This window comes from Scomber japonicus, chromosome 15, assembly GCF_027409825.1.
Source record: "Scomber japonicus isolate fScoJap1 chromosome 15, fScoJap1.pri, whole genome shotgun sequence".
In the NCBI taxonomy this organism is placed as follows: domain Eukaryota; kingdom Metazoa; phylum Chordata; class Actinopteri; order Scombriformes; family Scombridae; genus Scomber; species Scomber japonicus.
The window spans coordinates 27,962,089-27,982,404 of NC_070592.1; the positions used below are offsets into that span (position 1 = coordinate 27,962,089).

Sequence of the window (20,316 nt, forward strand, 5' to 3'; positions counted from 1 at the left end):
TAACATAATGTCAATGTTAATGGTGTGAATGCTACAAAAATGATACATAATAATAATAATAATAATAATAACAATAATAACCTTTTAACAGGTCATCAGGTCTACATTCTGTGCAAATGTTTATGAAGTCTTAGAGCTGTTACACACCTGGTTTGAAATTACATTTTTAGGTGAAAACCAAAACATATCTGAGATAAAATTGCACAAGTTCTCATGTTCTACTATATTTCATTTTTGTGCAACTGGTCAGCAAAAACCAGCTCTAAAAGAGATGACAGAAGAAAGTTTTGGGCTAATTTTGGAGATCCAAAATGTGTGTTTGAGGCAGGATAAACATATTTTATTTGTTAACTTGACCCTTTCCTCTTCCTGTCATTCTTTTGTATCTGACACAAGGTTTTATTATACATGTTACACTAAAATGCAGACTCAGCACTGCCTCAGCCTCCACTCCACTCATCTTTCACTGGTGAAACACTCAGCCTGACACCAACGTTTCCTCAGAAACAACCCAACAAACTAAAGTTGTTTCTATCACACAAAGTTACATCCAGACTACAAAAAGCAACACACAAAAAATAATTTAACAACCTGCTTGAGTTTTGTGTGAATATTTCAAACATACATCTAGAATTGGAAATACCTAATGCTGCTTTCTGTAACCATAAGCAGACAGTGTTTCCATGGTTGCTATACAGCTTGTCTACTCCGATATCCGCAATAGAGCTACATCATTATATTCCTGGATGATTTTAGCTTATCACAGACACATTGCTATCAACTTATGAAGTCATTTAAAAAAGTGTAATGTAGTTTTGCACAGATTGGTTCAACAGTAAATGATCCATAAACCTACAGTTGTTAGAGCAAACTGTAGCTAACACTCTTTATAAATGTACCTGATCGTCTTTACCAGTGAAGCGAATATCAGTAGATATGTCACTGTGAAGCCTCTAGTGAAAACATGTATGTGATAATGCAGAGTGAAATTGAACATGTCAAACAACCTGCGATGAAGATGAGCTGAACTCAGTGTTTTTCCTGCGTTCTACTGCCAGTAAATCAAAGTCGAGGATGCGCGGAGCTGTTTGGCGGCGGTTGTTAAGGCATGTGTCGAAACAGTAAATTAAGGTTAGGGTTAATGCAAAGGACGGTCCGTATATCATCTCTTTACTAACAGGAACCTTGTCGGAGCCTCTGGAGCAGTCTTGATATGCAGTCTTCCCCCGGAGAAAAATATGCCACTTTTTCCTGAACTCTGGATACTTTCTAGTGCTGGTCCATAGGGCTGATATAAATCTAGCTGTGGGGTGACACCTCATGAACTCCGCCATCGTATACACTAGTGCCATCCACCAAATCTCCCTGACAAGCCTGCCAATTTTCCAATTACCTGTGGCGCCATCCGTTATCAGAGGGCCAGTCAGCTCTTAAATGGGAAACAAGAGGGGAGGAGGGGCCAGCGCATGCTAACTATCTCATAAAGCCAGAAATGTGCCTCCCATGCCTCCTCCTTCACTGATTTAGTGTCTGTCCCTGGGGAGAGGGGTGACACCAGTCCTCCTGGCCTCTCGGGGGGCCTTCACAGGATTTCACATGCACTCTTTATCCTCCCCACTCCAACCCCTCATCCACCTATCACTCCTCGTTCTGCCTCGGGGAAGGCAGACGGGTGGCTGGTATTATCCTGCTGTCTGTCTGCCCACAGAGCCTCCTCCAGTCTAGGTAGGAGGGCGGCAGCAGCAGCGGGGAGAGAGGAGAAACGAGGGCCAATCTTCATCTGTTTTCATGTTTCTGTGAATTTCAGCGAAATGCCGCGCTGGAAGTGATACTAGATCTGAAGATTACCTTTTGGTAGGGAGCACTCCCTCATTTATCCGCCCTTAGAGTCAGGCTTATGGAGTGAGTCTACAGAGATTGCCTGTGTGCTGTGCAATTTAAAGTGTCAGAGAGACGGAGGAAATGAGCTGTTAGTCATATTTGAAATGCGCACATCACCTGGGGAATATCTGAAGAGTTGCTTGGGGAGGGGTTCATTCCACATATGAGACAGTGTGGAGCAGTTCATCATATTATAATTTTGTAACCATGCTCCGTCATGTATGACAGAAGTATTGAGCTGTATTGAAATATCTATATTGCTCTTACATGATCTGAACCTTTTTGTGAACAAATCATTATTATTATTATTCAAAGCTTTTTTTGGCCACTTGGGGGCAGCAGAGCATGCTGTAAACACAACGGCTCCTATCACACAATATCATGTCCTATTTGACCTAAGACATGAAAATATAACATAGCAATAATGATGGAAATGTATTTAATGTAAAGTGAAAATGAACTGTGGGGTTTATTGTATAATCATTAGAGCCATCAGTCCTCACTGCTACATCATAAAAAGAATGATTCAAACTATGAACTATTCATTTAACATAAACACATGTCAATAGATACAGAGATCATTTGACCCAGAACACACTCAATGGACAAACATTTGTAGCATCTATACAAAAGTATAATATTTTAAATATCTTCATTTTTGTGCATTTTGGCCTACTTCAGGAAAAGTCATCAAATTCCAGAGTAAAAGTATTTCTGAGTATTTCTTCTTTTTCTACTCGTATTTGTATATTTGTATTTGCATATTGTTATTTAAACAGTTTTTTGTCTAGTGACAATGGATGTAAATCAATAAATTTGCTGATAAACACAAATATAGTACTCTATACCCATGTAGTAGAAAAGCCAACCTCATCACAGACAATCCCTCTCTCCTCCTGCACAAGTCTTTCCAGTGTCTTCCATCAGACTGTTACTATAAAACCCCCTTAACCAAAAAACTGTCTGAATTGTAAATGATGGTGATCCATGTCTAAGATGAATTTCTGTCACGACAGACAATTAAGTTTCTGAATCTGAAGGTGAAAAAATACCAAATAGTGTATGATTACACTAAATGTGCTATGAATCATACTGCATCAGGTCTGTCATCATATCTGAAATGTTGCTGTTTAAAATGATGGCTGCAACTAACCATTATTTCATTATCAATGTATCAGCCAGTGGTTCAGTTTATACAATGTAAGAAAACCATGATGATGAATGTTGGACTAATGATCTAAAATGATTATAAATACATATCAAATGATATTAAAAAGGGAAGCATGTGACCAGATGTGATTGATAAATAGCTTCAGATGACTAGTAGACTTGAGCTGCAGCTGCTGTCTCAGGGACAGAAGAAGACAGAAAGCACTTAAAGCAGCAATGTTCTGCCTCCTCCTGCTCACTCACTGTGGACTAAAGGGTGTGAGGTACATAAGTATGGAGCAGAGCTGTGCAGCAGTGGACCTGCTACAGATGTTTGCTTTGAGGAGAGCAGAGAGGCAGACCCTCCCCCTTCTAACAGGCCTGCAGGAGCTGATGAGCTCTGGCATTGTGGGATATCTCCATCAGTTCCCTCTAGGGAGACGAGGGAGAGGAGAGAGGAGGGCGGGTTTGTTTTTTCCACACTTACTTTCTATAGGCTGGCAGTTCCCTCTGGCGCTTATATATACATATATGATAATGAAATGGAACGTTTAACATTCTGGTGGAGGTTTTAAAGGGCAGCAGCAGAGTGAGAGGAAAGCTTAGAATGAGCCCTAGGTGGCAACAAAGACCAGTACAGCTGTAATGGTGACCCCCCTCCCCCTCCCCCTCCCCCCAACACACACACACACACACACACACACACACACACACACACACACACACACACACACACACACACACACACACACACACACACACACACAAAAGAGAGAGATCTGCTAAGCACACACTCTATGCAATCAGCCTCATAAACTTGGGATTATATTTACACTGTAAAAGAATCTTAATGTTTAACACAGCACACATTAAGAAGCTTTCCTTTATCAACACTATACAGTCCTCAAAAGAATTAGCAGTTAATTAGTGACTGATGAACTTATCATGTCTTCTGCTTTCACTGTGTGTATTAATGAGTAAAGCCTGACCGATGCCCATACTAATATTAGGGAGTAAAAAAATGCTGATATTGATGTATTGGAGTGTGTATTTAAAATGCACACTTTTTGAAAAGTGGTTATCAAAGTTATGTGATGGGGGCTGTGATATTTTACACTTTAACTATAAACACAGTGCACTGAAACAGTAAAGCATTATTATTTGGTTCATAACATGTTTTAAAATAGTGAAAAATGTCCTCAAATGTCCCAACCAGCAGTCCACAATAAACAATATTCACTTTACTACAATAAAAGACTAAAAAAAACAACAACCCAAAATATTCACATTTTAAAAGCTGGAATAAAAAAAAAGACTCCAAACAAAGAATTGATTATAAAACTAATGGAATAATCAGTATACCAGACATACTGGTTTTATATTTCAAAATGTCCGGTTTAGTTTTTCATACTGATCAGCTGTGAATCAGCTCTTTATGATGACACACACTTTTACAGCATAAAGCTGAATTCTTGTGAAGCCCCCATTCACTTCTATTATATTCATACTCAGACAATACATCAAGATCAGTTCATTTTCAAAAGATTACGAAGTTATTTAAATTGAAGTCACATCAGTCATGTTGGTGTTTCATATAGAAAGCCTCTCTGATGCAACAGCTGTAAACTAGAAATACTGTAAACAGACTATATACTGTACATTATTATTATTATAGTAACTATTGTTTTTATGTGTCAGTGTATTTACCTTGTTAGTTTACAGTATGAGCTAATGATGCACATCAGTAGACATAAGTATGTGTGATAAATGTTCATGATGTCATCAGCCTTGGTGATATGTTTGGTCACTGTGTGTGATTTTGTATTTTTCCTACTGCTTTAATCACTGCATTTCATTACATTGTCATGATGAGGTCATTGTAAGAGACTCTCATGTTGTCTACTGCTGTACTCTAAATTCTTGTACTGTTTGTGGCTCAGCACTTGAAAAGAATTGTGGCTGTGAAATCCTCTAAAAACAAGCCCAAAGACATTAATAAAATTCACGAAAAACAACAGCACATTTGGTAGTTGGAATGTGTGTGTGTGTGTGTGTGTGTGTGTGTGTGTGTGTGTGTGTGTGTGTGTGTGTGTGTGTGTGTGCGTGCTCACTGGCATCTTGTTGCCATTCAAGAGATGACACAATTGCAGTGGGTCATAAACATTGGCTTCATTAGGCTGTTGAGGCAGTGCGTTACGCGCTACATTTAACCACCTCTGCCCCCCCCCCCCCCCCCCCGCACTCCTGCTCCTCAGCACCCACAAACCAGTCATCAAGGAGCACAATTAAATTTCATGACTGCGCATATTTGCAATTCCCATTTCATTTATTACAAAGGGCATTCTTTAATGTCCAATTTTTTGTCTCCAAGAAACGTATTTCCATTTTAGTGAGGCATGACTGATACTGAGGTGAACTTACTAGGCAACGCTTAATTTAATCAGAGGTAAAATGCACAAGCAGGTTTTTCTTTTTATCGCCTCATCAGATAACCACAGATGCTTCGTACAACAGGATATACAGTCTGGGGAAAAAGAGAGCTACTTTCTCTCTGGTTCCAATTTGAAGCATTTAGAATAAAGCAGTGAATCATAAATATGTCTGAGTGCTCAGGCATTGTGGGAACACTGGTTGTGTGTCTCTGAACTGAGGACACACAACATGTCAAAGAGGAAATAACAGAAAATGTTTGTAAGATAAAACAAAGAGGAGAAGAGAGTTCTGGCTATGTGGTGCAAAGGGGTGGAAAAATTCCAGTAAATTTCCATGGGAAGTTAAGCTTTGGAATTTTGGAAATATTCCAAATTGGAAACTTTCCATGGGAATTATGGGAAATTATGGGAATTAAATGGGAATTTATGGCAATTGAGGGTAATTTAGTAGAAAGGTATCATATCTAAGCAAAAATAATTGTTTAGTTAGAAGCAAAATAATACAATTAAAACAGTATGAAAAGTAAATCTACTGTATGAATACATTTGTATGTGATATTTGTAAGTTAAACATCACCAAATTTGTCAAATATATTTAGGGCTGCAACCAATGATTATTTTAATAATTGATTAATCGGTTGATTATTTTTTGATTAATTGATTAATTGGATAAACAAATTCCACCCCTTCATTAAAAAACAGAACATGATTTTAAGTTGACGATGAAAAAAGGTGCACTTGATATCCCTGAGCTGTTGAAGTTATATTAAATTATAAAATTATTCATAATTTAATATTAAAAAAGCAACTAAATGTTATTATTCTTAATGGTTTCACACACAACTCTGAAAAAATACAACAATGTGTCTGTGAAGCTACACATCCCTGAGGGGGATGTGTCCAATGTATCCTGGTGGAGATACAACTCATAAAATCCAAAATATACAAGATGTTTTTAAAACTATTAGTTATTGTTATTTACTTAGGTGCAAATGATATAACTAGTAACATCAAAGTTCCACTCCTGTCTGTTGAAGTGATATTTACTGTATAAATTGTGGTTTATTTGGTTTTGACCACCATAAGGCTAAATATAGCACTTATAAATATCCCTAAATATATTCCCATATAATGTCATCAAAACCACAGGCTCAAAAGTCAGGCTTCAAGTTGTGTGCTCTGGGCTCAAAAGTGTGGTCCACAATTGTAGAAATCATCTGTGCATGTGATGGAGGAATGCACAGTGCATGTAGGGGGCGTGGCCTCAGTATGCACAGTGCATGTAGGGGGCGTGGTCTCAGTATGCACAGGGCATGTAGGGGGCGTGGTCTCAGTATGCACAGTACATCTAGGGGCGTGGCCTCAGTATGCACAGTGCATGTAGGGGGCGTGGTCTCAGTAGCCCTGCCGTAAACAGTGTGCTATGTGAGCATGTGATAGCAAAGATATTCAACTGTACTGCATGATATCTAGTTGTTGTAGTCAGGATTATGCTGAAATATCATTTTACACAACTATATTTAACATACCTTAAGTTAAGTAAATTCCCGGTTTATTCCCGATAATTCCCATGAAAAGTTTCCAAGTTTGAAAATTCCCAGAATTTTGCAACCCTAGTGGTGAACATGTATTACATGATATAATGTAGTTCTACACAGAACATTTGATTTTTAATAATAATAATTTTACATATTTAACAATCCTGTAGAGGCAAAACACTGTTTCCTCTACATAGAGCCATCTGTGGCACACCACCACTGTTTTACTACACCTGTTAGAGTCATTAATGATAGAAATGATGAAAATCATGAAATGTTAAATACTTTCATTAATTTGAGAAACATCTCTTCAGTCAGTTATACAAAACTCACATTTACCTCACAACAACTGTTTATTGCTTTTGTTTAGCCTCTCATTTCCTGTTCTTAAAGTCTGTATAAAGTAAGAATAAATATGTGTTCTGAGTTTGACATACCACAGAAAAGTGTGTTGTTAACCACCCTGCCAAATTTGAATGATTAAAAAAATCGCCAAATATATGAAATTGGTGTCACCTGTCAATCAAAGTCACCACCTCCACCAGAAACATGGACGCTACGTCTGAGAGCTTTCTGCTGCTAACTCAGCTGCTAGCCCGGCGGCTAACTCAGCTAACTGGCTAACTGTGGACTGTAGTAGTAATAGTGTGTGCTAAATGTATTTATACCTCTACAGCAGCAGGGGCGGGTTTATGCTAACGTAGCAGTGATTTTCAGACCCGCCCCCTAAATCCTGAACACAGAAATGTTGAAACACAGTTTGTGAAGACTAGCTCCACAATTCAAATCTAAATGGTTGAAATGCTTTTTACACCTTTTTTAGAAATACATTTATGACCTATTTAATGTGTTAAGAAAAAAAAGAATTCACTTTACACAGTCTCTAAAGTCGTAACTCATTACTGACTCGGTGCACCAACACTGTATGAATGTGTGAGAATGTTAGTTTCCCCTGTCATCAGTGTGTGAATGGGTGACTGTGACGTAGTGTAAAAGAGCTTTGAGTGGTCAAAAGACTAGAAAAGTGCTATATAAGCACAGTCTATTTACTAGTTTACTTACAGAAAATGTGGCATTCCTTTTTATGCTGCAACCCACCAAAACACAAATACAGGCTAAATACATATCAGAGTGAGTTTCAGGCGTCAGTGCTGAGGGTTCCTGTAATGACCCAGTACAGGATGAGAAGCTCTGCAGCAGACAGCAGTGAGATATATGTACAGTAGTAGTAAGTAGCAGAGGTAACAGAGGAATGGAGACTTCAGCAGCCTTTTTGTTATGAACAAGAGACTTTCTGCCGATCCCCATTAGTGTGATTTATAGCATCGATGAGACACAGTCCTGCACACCAGCACTGTGTTAAATGCATGTGTCTGTACAGTAAGTGTGTGGCTCAACACATGCACATATGAGCAATCCAGCCAAATCTTACATAGCTAAAATTCATCATGATGCAGTTTTTTCATACAGTGAAATAAGAAGCTGTATCTCAGGAACATCTAATGACTTTTAATTTGACATATAAAGACAGGCTGAACAAATAGCACCAGGTACATGCTACAAGGTTTTCTACTCTATGAAATGTGTGCTTGTGCATAATATGATAATCTTCCATTCTTACACATCTCTTATTGAACACTTTATCTCTACATGCTTTCTTATTAGCAAACAGTGATGTACAAAACATTCAGGTAAATAAGCTGCTGTAGACAGTCACTTTTGCCGATTTAATAGCCAAACATAATCTGCTTATTATATGGGCCCGAGCACAAAAGTGCCAAGGCCCCAGGACCATGCAATGAAGGTAGTGAAAAAAACATTGATTCTTTATTGATGGGATCATACACTAAGTAAAACACACTTCTGAATATTATATTCCATTTCTGCCAAGTCCATTCCACTATTTGCCACTAAATCTTACACACTGGTCCTTTAATGCCACAAGTGATAATTATTTTGTAGTACTACTGCTTATTAATCTGATGACTATCCAATAAATCAATAACATGTCAAGAAAATGGCATTACATTCATTTTGTCTGACCAGCAGTCCAAGGACCAAATGTATTGTGTTGGTAATATACGCTCTAGATGATGGAACCAGGTAAAGTGTTGTATTTTTGCTTGAAGAGTGGTTTAAACAATTAACCAATTACTACAGCTTATATTTCTGTTAGTGAACTAATTGATGATTTAAGCTTTACTCTGTTTTAAATGCGCAAATTACAGTCCATTATATATCTATAGTGTGTCTGTGTTCAGCAACAGAAATGTTTATTATGTATATGTATAGAGTTGAAGTGTTGTGTCTCTGTACAGCATGCTTTCTGCCCACGCAGCAGGACTCATGCAGGGACTTGTGGGAATGTTCTCTTAACGAAGGCTGGTAGCGCTGCTGCTGCTCAGTGTTTGCTTCACTGTTCATGGCCATCAAATACTGAGGAGGTCCGAAAAGTGGCCTCATGTATGCTTTCTGCTAAGAGGGTTATTAGAATGGAGCCAGGTCCAGAGAAATGGACTGCCAGGGCCAATGGGGACCCCGACAGCAATCACACTAGCCTGTTTACTCCACAAATTGGCCCCTGAGTGGGGTATGGGCGTCTGTAGCACCTAGTTAAAGTGATTGAGGTGACTCCTAGCCATTGATTTTCCCTTCATCTTGGGCGTCCCGCCTGGCCACCCTTGACCATGTCCTGTGCTCCCTGCAGACTAGTTTAGCTGCCCCTTCTCGCCTTTAAATCACATTAAACTATGGTTAAACTTTGGCCACGACTAAAAGACAACCATCATTGATGAGGTTATCATGCTTTAAGCACCTCATGCGCTTGAGTAAAAGCCTTGACTGTTCGGCTTATTGATCGCACGGTCCTTACGGCATTTAGATGAAACTTGAATACAGATAAAAGAACGTAGAAAGCAACAAATTCAACTCATACTCAGGGATTTATCTTCATTCCATAAATGCTCCAATGATACTGATTAAACTAATCAGACTGCTAATGAAAAACGCCTCATTGAGAAAAAAAAAAGCGGGCTAAAGGTTAGATTTTTCTACTGAGATAGAAACCCACTGACTGAGGAGTTGGCAACAAATGCAAATTCCCTCTGCCTCACTCTAAATACCAGAACATCTGATGAGTAATGATGCCTATTTTTCTTTCAATTTACTCTATATAGTAAAGTCAGCCAAGTGTGACACTTCATTAAGTTAATTAGGCTAACTTAATTACAGTCTTTCACAGGTCAGCCGATGAAGCTTCTGATTGATGGCACAGCTTGTAAAGGTAATCTTCCTCTGAATTGCAAATGACATCAAAACGTACATCAGCTGCTACACACCATAAAGAAATGACAAACACATCTGACTCATAAACACTCACTGCAGTCAGAAAAAGGCAAACACATAATTGTCATATGAACATGAACACAGCTGAATCCTTTGAGGTCATAACACAACTTCAAATACAAAGTGTTTGCTGAGTAGGAGTGGGCCTGCGGTTGTGGAGGAAGTGAAGAAAATGAAACTTTTACGGACAGTAATTTCAACAGTTGCAATCCTTTTGATGACAACAAGTCTAAGTGCAGCTAAAGTAGTGCATCCCACACAAGTTCACAGTTGAGTACTTTAAACACTGCCTGAGCAACTTTAAGAGCTTTTGGCATTTCAAACCTTTTATCCAAATCTTCTGGTGTGATTCACCATGGAGCCCAGCATGCCAGGCAGCGCTGCAAGGGTGTAAATAAAGCCTTAAACAGGCACCCCTTGGCACAGTAACAGGCTTGAATTAAAGGCCATCCATATATTACGGAAAGACAGTCACTTTATTACTGAAATCAATTCGGCGAGGGCCTGGGGCGACAGCGGGAGGGATGTGGCCTTGGTCAGAGCGAGGTTTATCTAAGCCAAGCAGGCCGAGAGAAACACAGCATCTATAATGAACTCAAGCCTGTCTAATAAAGCCTTTTATTGCCTCTTTGCACAACAGAAACATGTGTGCTGTGGCACAAACGCTCAGCTCCCGCATTTTTCTGCAACACTGTAAACCAGCAGCTTCTCTGTAATTACTGCTGCTCTAGAACTACCTCAAACAATACGAGCAAATCACAGAGACAAATCATCATCAAAATGATATTTTGTTATTAATCAAGAGCTCGAGACAGAATCCCATTTACTGTGACCTTTAGTGGGAGACAATACAAGAAACAAAAAAGACCTCTGTCTCAAGGTTTGTTTTCTTTGGTGGGAAATATAGAAGGTACAATTACTTTGTTGTGTATTTGTATTAGGTTTGGTCACAAAGTCAAAATACAAAGGAACACAAAGAAGATTCATAAAGTTTAGACCAATAACTTTGATTCTGATTGAACCAGCCCTGAGACAACAATTGAAAAATCAGAGCTTTGTAGGGGAGATTACAGACTGGGAACATTACCTTCCAATATACAGTAGGTAGCTACCTCCATGAAAAACAGTCAAAAATGGCCTAGAAAATAACAAGTGTAAATGAGGGCCCTTAAGCAGAAAGGGGCCCTCAATGATTGGATTGTCACGTTATATTCTTCTATTCTATTCTTTACAAATATGACTCATTCTCTTGATGTTAATAATTATGATAACTGTCAGAAACCTAGTATTTCCATAACAAAGTAAGGAGTTAGAAGGTCTTCACATGGCAGCAGCGTTGTCCAATCAGAATAAAATAAATGTTTTTTTGGGGGAAATGAGCTTGCAACCTTGACTGCAGCTTCAACGTTCAAACATGAAGACAATGAATGGCTACATGAATGAAGTGAGATAATTCAGTCAAGTTAAAGGTACAATGATTTTTAAAATTATCTGTGAAATTAAAATTGGGATTGAAAGCCTAACTTCTAATTTTGAGCCAATAGTCTTGTTGACTTATTCCTATGGCTGGGTATCTTTAAAAAAACATGATACCAACCCAGGTACCCTTAAAGTGATACTGATACCAACTGAATACTTCATTTAATACCCATTACACATTTAGTGCTCTGTTTTTTATCTGGTGTAACAGGCGTCAATACCTTTATGGCATCATGTACTGATACCCAGCCCTAATTATTACTCCTGTTTTCTAGGTGTCAGCTTCTAGTGTATAGGTCTATCTGAACTGTTTGCTCTATAAAATGTCAAATATTAGTGAAAAATGCGCATCACATTATCCTACAGCCTTATGGTGATATCATCAAGCTTCTTTTATCTGCCCAACTGTAAAAAATGTATTCTCACATAAGATAACCTTTATACTGTAAATGAGAAGTCAGAGTGAGAGATTATTTGCTTGAAAATTTGATTGTATTGAACAAAATAGCTGTCAATCAACTAATCATTCCAACTGTAATCTAGTAACCCTTAGATCACTGGCCAAAGATTGTATATAAAGTGGTATGTAAATAGCCACATGGTGCTAGCAGTGCCAAAAACCAATCAGTTCATACAACCCGTCACTTTTCATACTGTATGTACAACTATTATAAGGACATAACTGCCTGAAACAGGGTGCCATTATTCTCATTCGTACACAATATCTCTCTCCATGACGGTAAATACAAATAGCAAAGTCTAACATCCAGAAACAGGATTTTTGAACAAGAGATGAAACCAAACTGTGGTCAGCATCACATACTGTAAGATCCTCCATGCCAACTCTTGTGTACGTCTTCCTTCAGATGTCCTATATCTTCCTCTTAGATAAGAGCAGTGTCTGTAAGGAGCTCTGGCAAATCACTGCCTGTACCATTCTCTGTAACCAACTGTCAGACAGAGGGGTTGACCCCCCGCTATCTCTGCCAGCAGCTGGATCTCAGTTGCAACGATCAGGTAATATTCTGCACTTAATGCTGGCATTTAAGAAACATTCTCCCCCCACAGGCAAAAGCGGTGCGTGGCTTGGCATTTAAAAGCAGATAATAAAACTTTCTTTAAATACAGCTCTCATCTCAGAGTGCTTTTTAGATGCCCTTAGTGGAGTCAATTATCTCCCCACACTTGCTATTACTGAGAAACTCTGAGCACCTTGCGCCTTAAAAGGTCTGTACACCATGCTTTTTCAAAAATGTCACTATCTTAACTGCCTCTCAAAATGTAGACCCTGCAATATTAAAAATGGTGTACACGTGTTGGCTTCTTTCATCCATTTGTTGCTTAAACATGCCTTTTCAAAATGCTTGATGAACTCAAATGGAATAGTAACACTCTTTCAGAATCGGTGACCATTCTCGTCTTATTTCTACCAGCTAGGCTTTCCAAAGTAGAGAATAAACACACTGCTATAACCAACTCTTTGAACAGGCTTACAGTTATTGACACGAGTGATCTTTGCTCGCTAAAGTCAAAAGAGAAAAAAAATTCGGTTACACTAATTTGTCACATCAACACAGCAAACGTTATTCTCCTGTCACCAGTGAAATGTCGTCCTACTCTGGGGGAACGGAGAGCTGAAGCCTGGAGGTGCTGCGATTTGATGTAAACAAGTAGGAGGGAGGAAGGAGGAGGCGGGGAGCAACTTCATAGGGACAAGATAATCCAGAGGGAATGAGATACACAATGTGTGAAGCGCTGCAGAACGAGGGACACGGCACAGAGTTGAGGGGGAGAGAACCACAGAAACTGGCTTGATACTTACTATTTGTCTTTACTGTCTACAGAATAAAAGTAGAATATGTGAACTAGGTCTGTACTTGGGAATCAATGATTAGGGAGGGGAATACAGCACCCCTGTATTCCCTCAGGCATTTGAACTGTACAGTAAATACTTACAGAAATACACAAATCTTCATGTTTGTTAGATCATAGATGGGTCACACTGTGAGAACTTGGTAGACTGTTCTCTCCAGAAAAATGACAGTATTGGTTGATTCTTGAAAAACAACATGTTTACACACTCCCTGACATTCAACGTCATATATTTGCAAGAATGATAAAGAAAGGATATGTTGTTATAGAGCCATAAAACCTCTTAGAACAGAGGGTAGGATTGATAGTTGTGTCAATTCATTATTTAATTCTTGGGTCTGATCCCCAGCTGGGGCAGGGCCTGTCTGTGTGGAGATTGCATATTTTCCCTGTACTTACATGGAGTTCCTCTGGGTGCTCCGGTTTCCTCCCATTGTTAAAAAACATGTATGATAGGTTAGTTCTGCTGTCAACGCCTGTGACAAATCCACAAACTTCAGTTAAATCCTTCCACAACCACAAACCATAGATTATTAGACCCATCTGATGTGCCATAAATACATACACTGCAGTCTACAACGTATAGGGCTACGGGAATAACGTGGAATTATAATTCCTGGAGGGCAATCCCAGAAGCATGTGACATGGTCTAAGAACTATGACGGATTACAAGCCCTACTCTCAACACCAGAGTACCCAAGAGCTATGTATTGAGTCCCTTTGTAGCCACTTTCGACTCTAACACCATCATCAAGTTTCCTCATGACACAGCTGTGTTGGGCATGATTGTCACACATAACAATGAAAAGGCCTACTGGAAAGAAGTATAGGACCTGACCCACTGGTGTCAGGACAACAACCTACTTCTGAACATCAGCAACACTAAGGAGCTGATGAACAGTGGACTTTGAAGCAGGGATTAACTATCGCCCTTAATACCCCAACGTGAATAGAACAGCTTCAATCACATTGGTGTCCACATCACCAAGGGCCTGTGCTGGCTATTGCATACTGACTTAGTGGTAAGAAAGCCAAGGCAGAGACTGATCCACCTCCAGGTATTCCTTCAAATACTGAGAAATTTCCATCGTCCTCACAGGGAACATCACTGCCTGGTATGAAAATAGAACTAAGCAGGACCACGAAGGCCCTTCAATGAGTCGTTCATTTGGCTTAACATACAATAAGTGGTGCTTTACCCTGTCCGAAAAATATTTACACCAAGCACTGTGAGTATAAGGCTAGGAGAGTCTTTAAGGATCCCAACCACCCACATAATGGCCTTGTCCACTTGCTGCAGTTGGGAGGAAAGTACCAGATACACCAGGACAACCTCTCAGTGCTCAGACCATTAGGATCCTAGGCCAGGTCATGGCCTTAGACTGGCCCCAACCCCCACACATCGGCAGCCACAAGCTATGGCACTTGGGTGAACCCTTTGATTTTTTTGTCTTTACATAGAACAAAGATTAGATTTTTAGCCTCAATACTGGTAAGACTCTAATCACAGAGAAGTTGCCAGTTTGTTGTTTTTCCATCCAACACTTGTCTATTGTTTGTAATAGTGATATTGTACATATGATACAATTCTCAAGTGTCTCACAGGGTTTATGTTATCATGTATTAATGTTCTGTTTAAAAAGGCAGAGTATTAATGTGTTCTGGCTCAGGCTGATTAAACAGGACTGGACCAGCAGGTCCTCTAGGAGCTTGTCTTTTCAGACTGCCAGTAAGCACATTTACAAACCCGTCTGGTTTAATCCCAGTGTCCTCCTCCTCCTTCAACTACTGCTGTTAGAAGCTGTTTTTTCTGCTACTATTCTATTCTCTCTACCACTTCTGACAAGAACAGCACAGCCCTCCATATTAACACCAGCAAACCAATTCAAGCCTTTATTCTTTCATTTTGAGAGTTTTACTTTAAAAGATAACATATAGATGTAACATACTGTATGGACCATGATGTCTTGTCACTCCAGAGAACACATATCTATCTACATTTCTATACATAAAAGGTTTCATCTTTTTTTCTGCTGTATCTTTTGTCAGTATTCTATTTGTAAAAATAGAAGATATTTATGTAGACAACTGGTGAAGTCTATATTTTGCTTTCAGCATGTATCTAGTTTAGTTTAGTAGCTTTATTGTCATTATATTGAGGGTTAGACAACAATATAATGCAATTTAGATAACACTCCCTGAGCCATAAGAACATTTAGGAAAATTAAAAACAATTTAAAACATTGATAATCTATAAGAGCAATACAGTGCAATATACAATATAAACAGGTGCAAACACAGCAAACAGTAGCAATGCTTGTTGTACCAGTAGGCCACAATCAGTGAGTTTGTGTGGGTGAGAGGATCAGGCCATGTTCAATAGTTTAACAGCTGGGGAAAGAAGCAGTTTTTCAGTCTTGTAGTTGTGTTAGGGAGTGATGTGCTGTGTCCATCAAAGTGTTTCTGAGGCTACAACTGGGGATGCTAACGTCATCTAACTGGGGATGCTAACGTTCTGCTGTCATTTTCAGCCACTATAGCCGCTGCAGTAGCAGTTGCCTGGAGCAGGTGATGTATTTCATGTAAATCAAATGAATATGTCGAGTTATGAGTTGTTAGTTTTGACTCACAACTTGTACAGCTGTGTTGATGTCTATATTCACACTATTGATCTTGACGATTAAAAAATTATGACTCAAATCAAGTTACCTCTGTTAGTAATATAATGTTAGTTATATTGTTTGTATATGTGTAGGAGCATGGTAATATGCGTACAAGACAGTGTCAAGGATTTATCACTGTTACTGTTTTTTGTTCTAAGGGACGTAATTACTGTATTTGACATGGAAAGAAGACTACTACATGGAACCAGAATCAGGTAATAGTACAATAAAATATAACTGTGTATCTGAAAGAATGGCTTCAGTGTTTAAATGACATATAAAAACTATACAATTCAGACACTAAGACTAAGGATTTAAGCAAATCAAGATGCAGCGGCTGTGTCTTCTCAACAGAACTGTGCTGAGCTTCAAGTTAGAGAGTAATCCCAGTCGACAGGAAATAACCCTAAATGCCCTTCTGGATAAAAGAAGACAGATGTTCACATTTGATACTGAAGCCTCTTATTTTTATATTCAGTTTTTTGAGTGTTCTTTATTGGTATGAAAAGCTTAACTATGGCAAATAGCACAGATAGGCCCACCACTTTAGCCAAGTAAGAGTAAATGAATACATTTAATATGCTGCTTATTATATTACAGAATATCTACATTTGTGTAGGGTTAGATGCACAGTATGTCCACTATGTTTCTTAAATGTCAGCATCCATGTAAAAGCACACATTTGATTATTATAGATTTTCAGCACTTAATATTTAAAGAGAGCTTTAACCTTTTGGGTTTCCTCATAACTGAATTTTTTTTTCTGTGTGATTCTGTATTTCCACTATAGCTTTTATAATTCACCTCCTCTGCTCCCATCAATCAACCCCCATTTTACACATAGATGAAGTCTAGCAGGACGGAGTACTGGTTTGTAGCGAGATGGAAATAGGGATACATTTATCAATTAGGTTGAGAAACAGCCAAATATTACCGTTTATTACAATATAATTCAATCAAAACAGGAAAACAACTAAACAAAAAGAAAACAGCTAAATATTTGTGTAAGGAATGACGTGATTTTTAGTGTGTATATTTATAAAAATCACATCCTGGTTTTTAGTCTCTTTTGTAGATACACATTCAGTTTTCTATTTTAAATCTTCATTTTCATAGAATTCCAGTAAGTGATAGGAGATTGCAATGACCCAGCAGATACAAAATACTGCCTTAAGATCCACAGAAATATTACAACTGCAAGCCAGTACCTCGAGGAATATGTGACAAATTCATGAAATCTCGGTAGTAGAAGTATTAACCACGACTTTTAAATTACAGCAACTTTTCCACATGAAATGGACAAATCAACAGTTGGACCAATTTCAGCATGGGTTCAGGTGGAATGTGGACAATTCTTACCTGCCAATAAAAATGACAAAATAATTCCATTATGTTTAACACAACAGTGGAGGGAACCTGTTTTATACTCCTTGTAACACTGTGGTGGTATCCGAAATGGAAAGTCATTTTAGGATAGTGTCTGTAATGAATAAACAACACAGGCAAATCCCTGTGACTAACAAAGCTACACCAAGGTTATTATAGTTTGAAAGTTTCATTAGTTTTTATTTTATTTAGTTTTTTTTTTTTTAAATTTCAATTAAGTTTAAGTTAGTTAAGCAAGCAAGTTTTAGTTAAATTTAGAGGAATTGGTCTAGCATCTCCTTCGTGTGCGTTATATGGTAGCTGGCATCTGCTCTGCTGCCACCTACTGGAAGCAGCCTGTTATCTCAAGAAGTCAAACCGAACAGGACACAATAAAAAAAACAAGCTGATTTTATCTGCAATTTAGTATAGTTCTAGTTAGTTTTGCATTGTTCATTGTAGTTTTTATTTAGTTCATTAACTATAATAACCCTGGGTTGAAAAGCTGCTGCAAAACAACTATTTTTTGGCTGCAATAATCAAAAAAAAACAGCAAAATCCTGGAGAATACTGACAAATGGGTAATGAGTCAAATGAAAGTTGTCTGTATTGATTTAAAACACACATCTATTAATTCTATCAAATTAAAATATTTTACCAAATGAGTACAAACCAAATACAAAGCAAACTACTCTAGTATTGAGAGATATTGCAGCAAGCCAGCCAAACCCAAACTGAAATCTTCCTGGGTTGCTTTCTACAGACACACACACACACACACACACACTGTTCACACACTCACCTTGGAGGAGGATGTGTCACACTCCTGGCAGATCCAGCCATATCCCGTCTGCTTGGGGGATTTCTTCAGTGGGGGGTCCAGACACCCGAAGTGATAACAGAGCCGGCACTCGTCACACCTGAAGCACACACACACACAAACACACACAGGAAGGGCACGTGTTACGTCTCACATAAATAAAGCCGCTGCCTTCAAATGATGAGGCTGGCTCAGGTGCCATGATGGATGATGACAGGGCAGGTAGTTGTCAGTTATGAGACTTTCTTAATGCATTCTAAAGTTCCTCTAATCATCTCGCTGCCTTGACCTTACACAGCTATTGACTGTCCAATGGTTCGTATCAACGGCCAGATAAATACAGGCCTTGTTAGTGTCAGATAAATGCCTGCCAGGCTTCCTGAAGCTGCTCTGACTCTGTGGGGTCAAACAACAGAGGACACACAAGACAAAATACGGTTCGAAAAGTTGGTTTTGATTGTTGGTTTTCCCTCATTTACTGAATTTAAAATGCACCAGCAGATAATTCCAAAAGCAATTGGAATGAAAATGATTGCTGGAACACCAACCTGGTTGTATTGTATCAGATTGTTCTAATCTGTACACACAAAAAATGTAAAAATCACAGTTTGTAGTTTTAAAACTATGTTGAAACTATTTCTTGAAGATCAGCAGGTTATCCACCCATCCTGTACTTCTTTACATTCTCAGCAGTTATAGCACTGGCTTTAGTACAGGTCACTGTACATGCACAATGATGCATTGATAGTCAGTTCAATTTTGTATTTGAAAAATATATCCATTCGTTAAGCTCTTCTCTCATCAAACCTTTTATCTCTCCTCACTTTGTATATTAATATAAAGCATTAGGAAACATAAAGGTAGCAGCTGCTTATTTTAACCTGATTGTTTCTGTCTCTGCTTTAAATGACAGAAATCATCAGTAGCAGATTAGATCAGCTGCAGCTAATTAACATTAACTCTGAAACAGCTAAAATGAAAAGATGGTTCTATAAGATTTCTGTGAGTGAAGAGACATCATTCTGCAACATCACTGTACTACAGCCAGTGGACTGTGTGCTATTATAAGAGTGGAGAGTCTTCTCTAGAAGAACGATGATGGTATCAGCTGATGACCCTGTGTCAGTATTTGGGGGAAGTAGCTGGTGATGTACAGTAGGTTACATCTCTTCACTGAATGTGTTAAATGAACATACATAATGCTGCTCCACTCATTTACAGGTTGTGAATATTTAATCAGGCTACAAGAAAAACCTGTTATGTTGCTGGTTTGAACTCTGCCAACAACAGTTCATTAGACTTTAAACGTTGTACTTATTTTAGCCTTTAGTTACTTGCAAAAGTTGAAAAGTAAAGCTAATAAGATTCTATAAGTCTACTCAATACTGCAGTCAAATTCAGTAACATGCTTTTGAACCACATCCCAAAGCATCATGGTCAAAACATCCAACTTCACTGTGATGTCATCAAGAAACAGTCTTCAGTTTAGTTTCACAGGTATAGATGGATGGATGGATGGATGGATGGATGGATGGATGGATGGATGGATGGATGAATAGATTTTCATTGTCATTGCAAGTATACAATGAAACTATGTTTGAGCAGCCTAACTGCAGCAGAAATATTAAAAGAACATAAAATATACAGCTGACCCATACCCATGATCACATACATATTCATATCCATACCCATAAAAACTTTAAAATATAATATATAATAATAATATTATTGCACTATTTATTTGGTCATAAACCAAATGAAAAGACTTAGAA

General features: G+C 38.5%; 1 protein-coding gene across 1 annotated transcript in view; it reads right to left on the reverse strand.

Moving 5' to 3' along the window:
* Window positions 1-20,316, reverse strand: part of phf14 (PHD finger protein 14) — a 90,735-nt gene that overhangs the window by 3,411 nt on the left and 67,008 nt on the right. Inside the window, exon 17 of the mRNA XM_053334596.1 lies at window positions 18,527-18,644. Coding sequence (XP_053190571.1) covers window positions 18,527-18,644 — 118 coding nt within the window. The remainder of the gene's footprint in view (window positions 1-18,526; window positions 18,645-20,316) is intronic.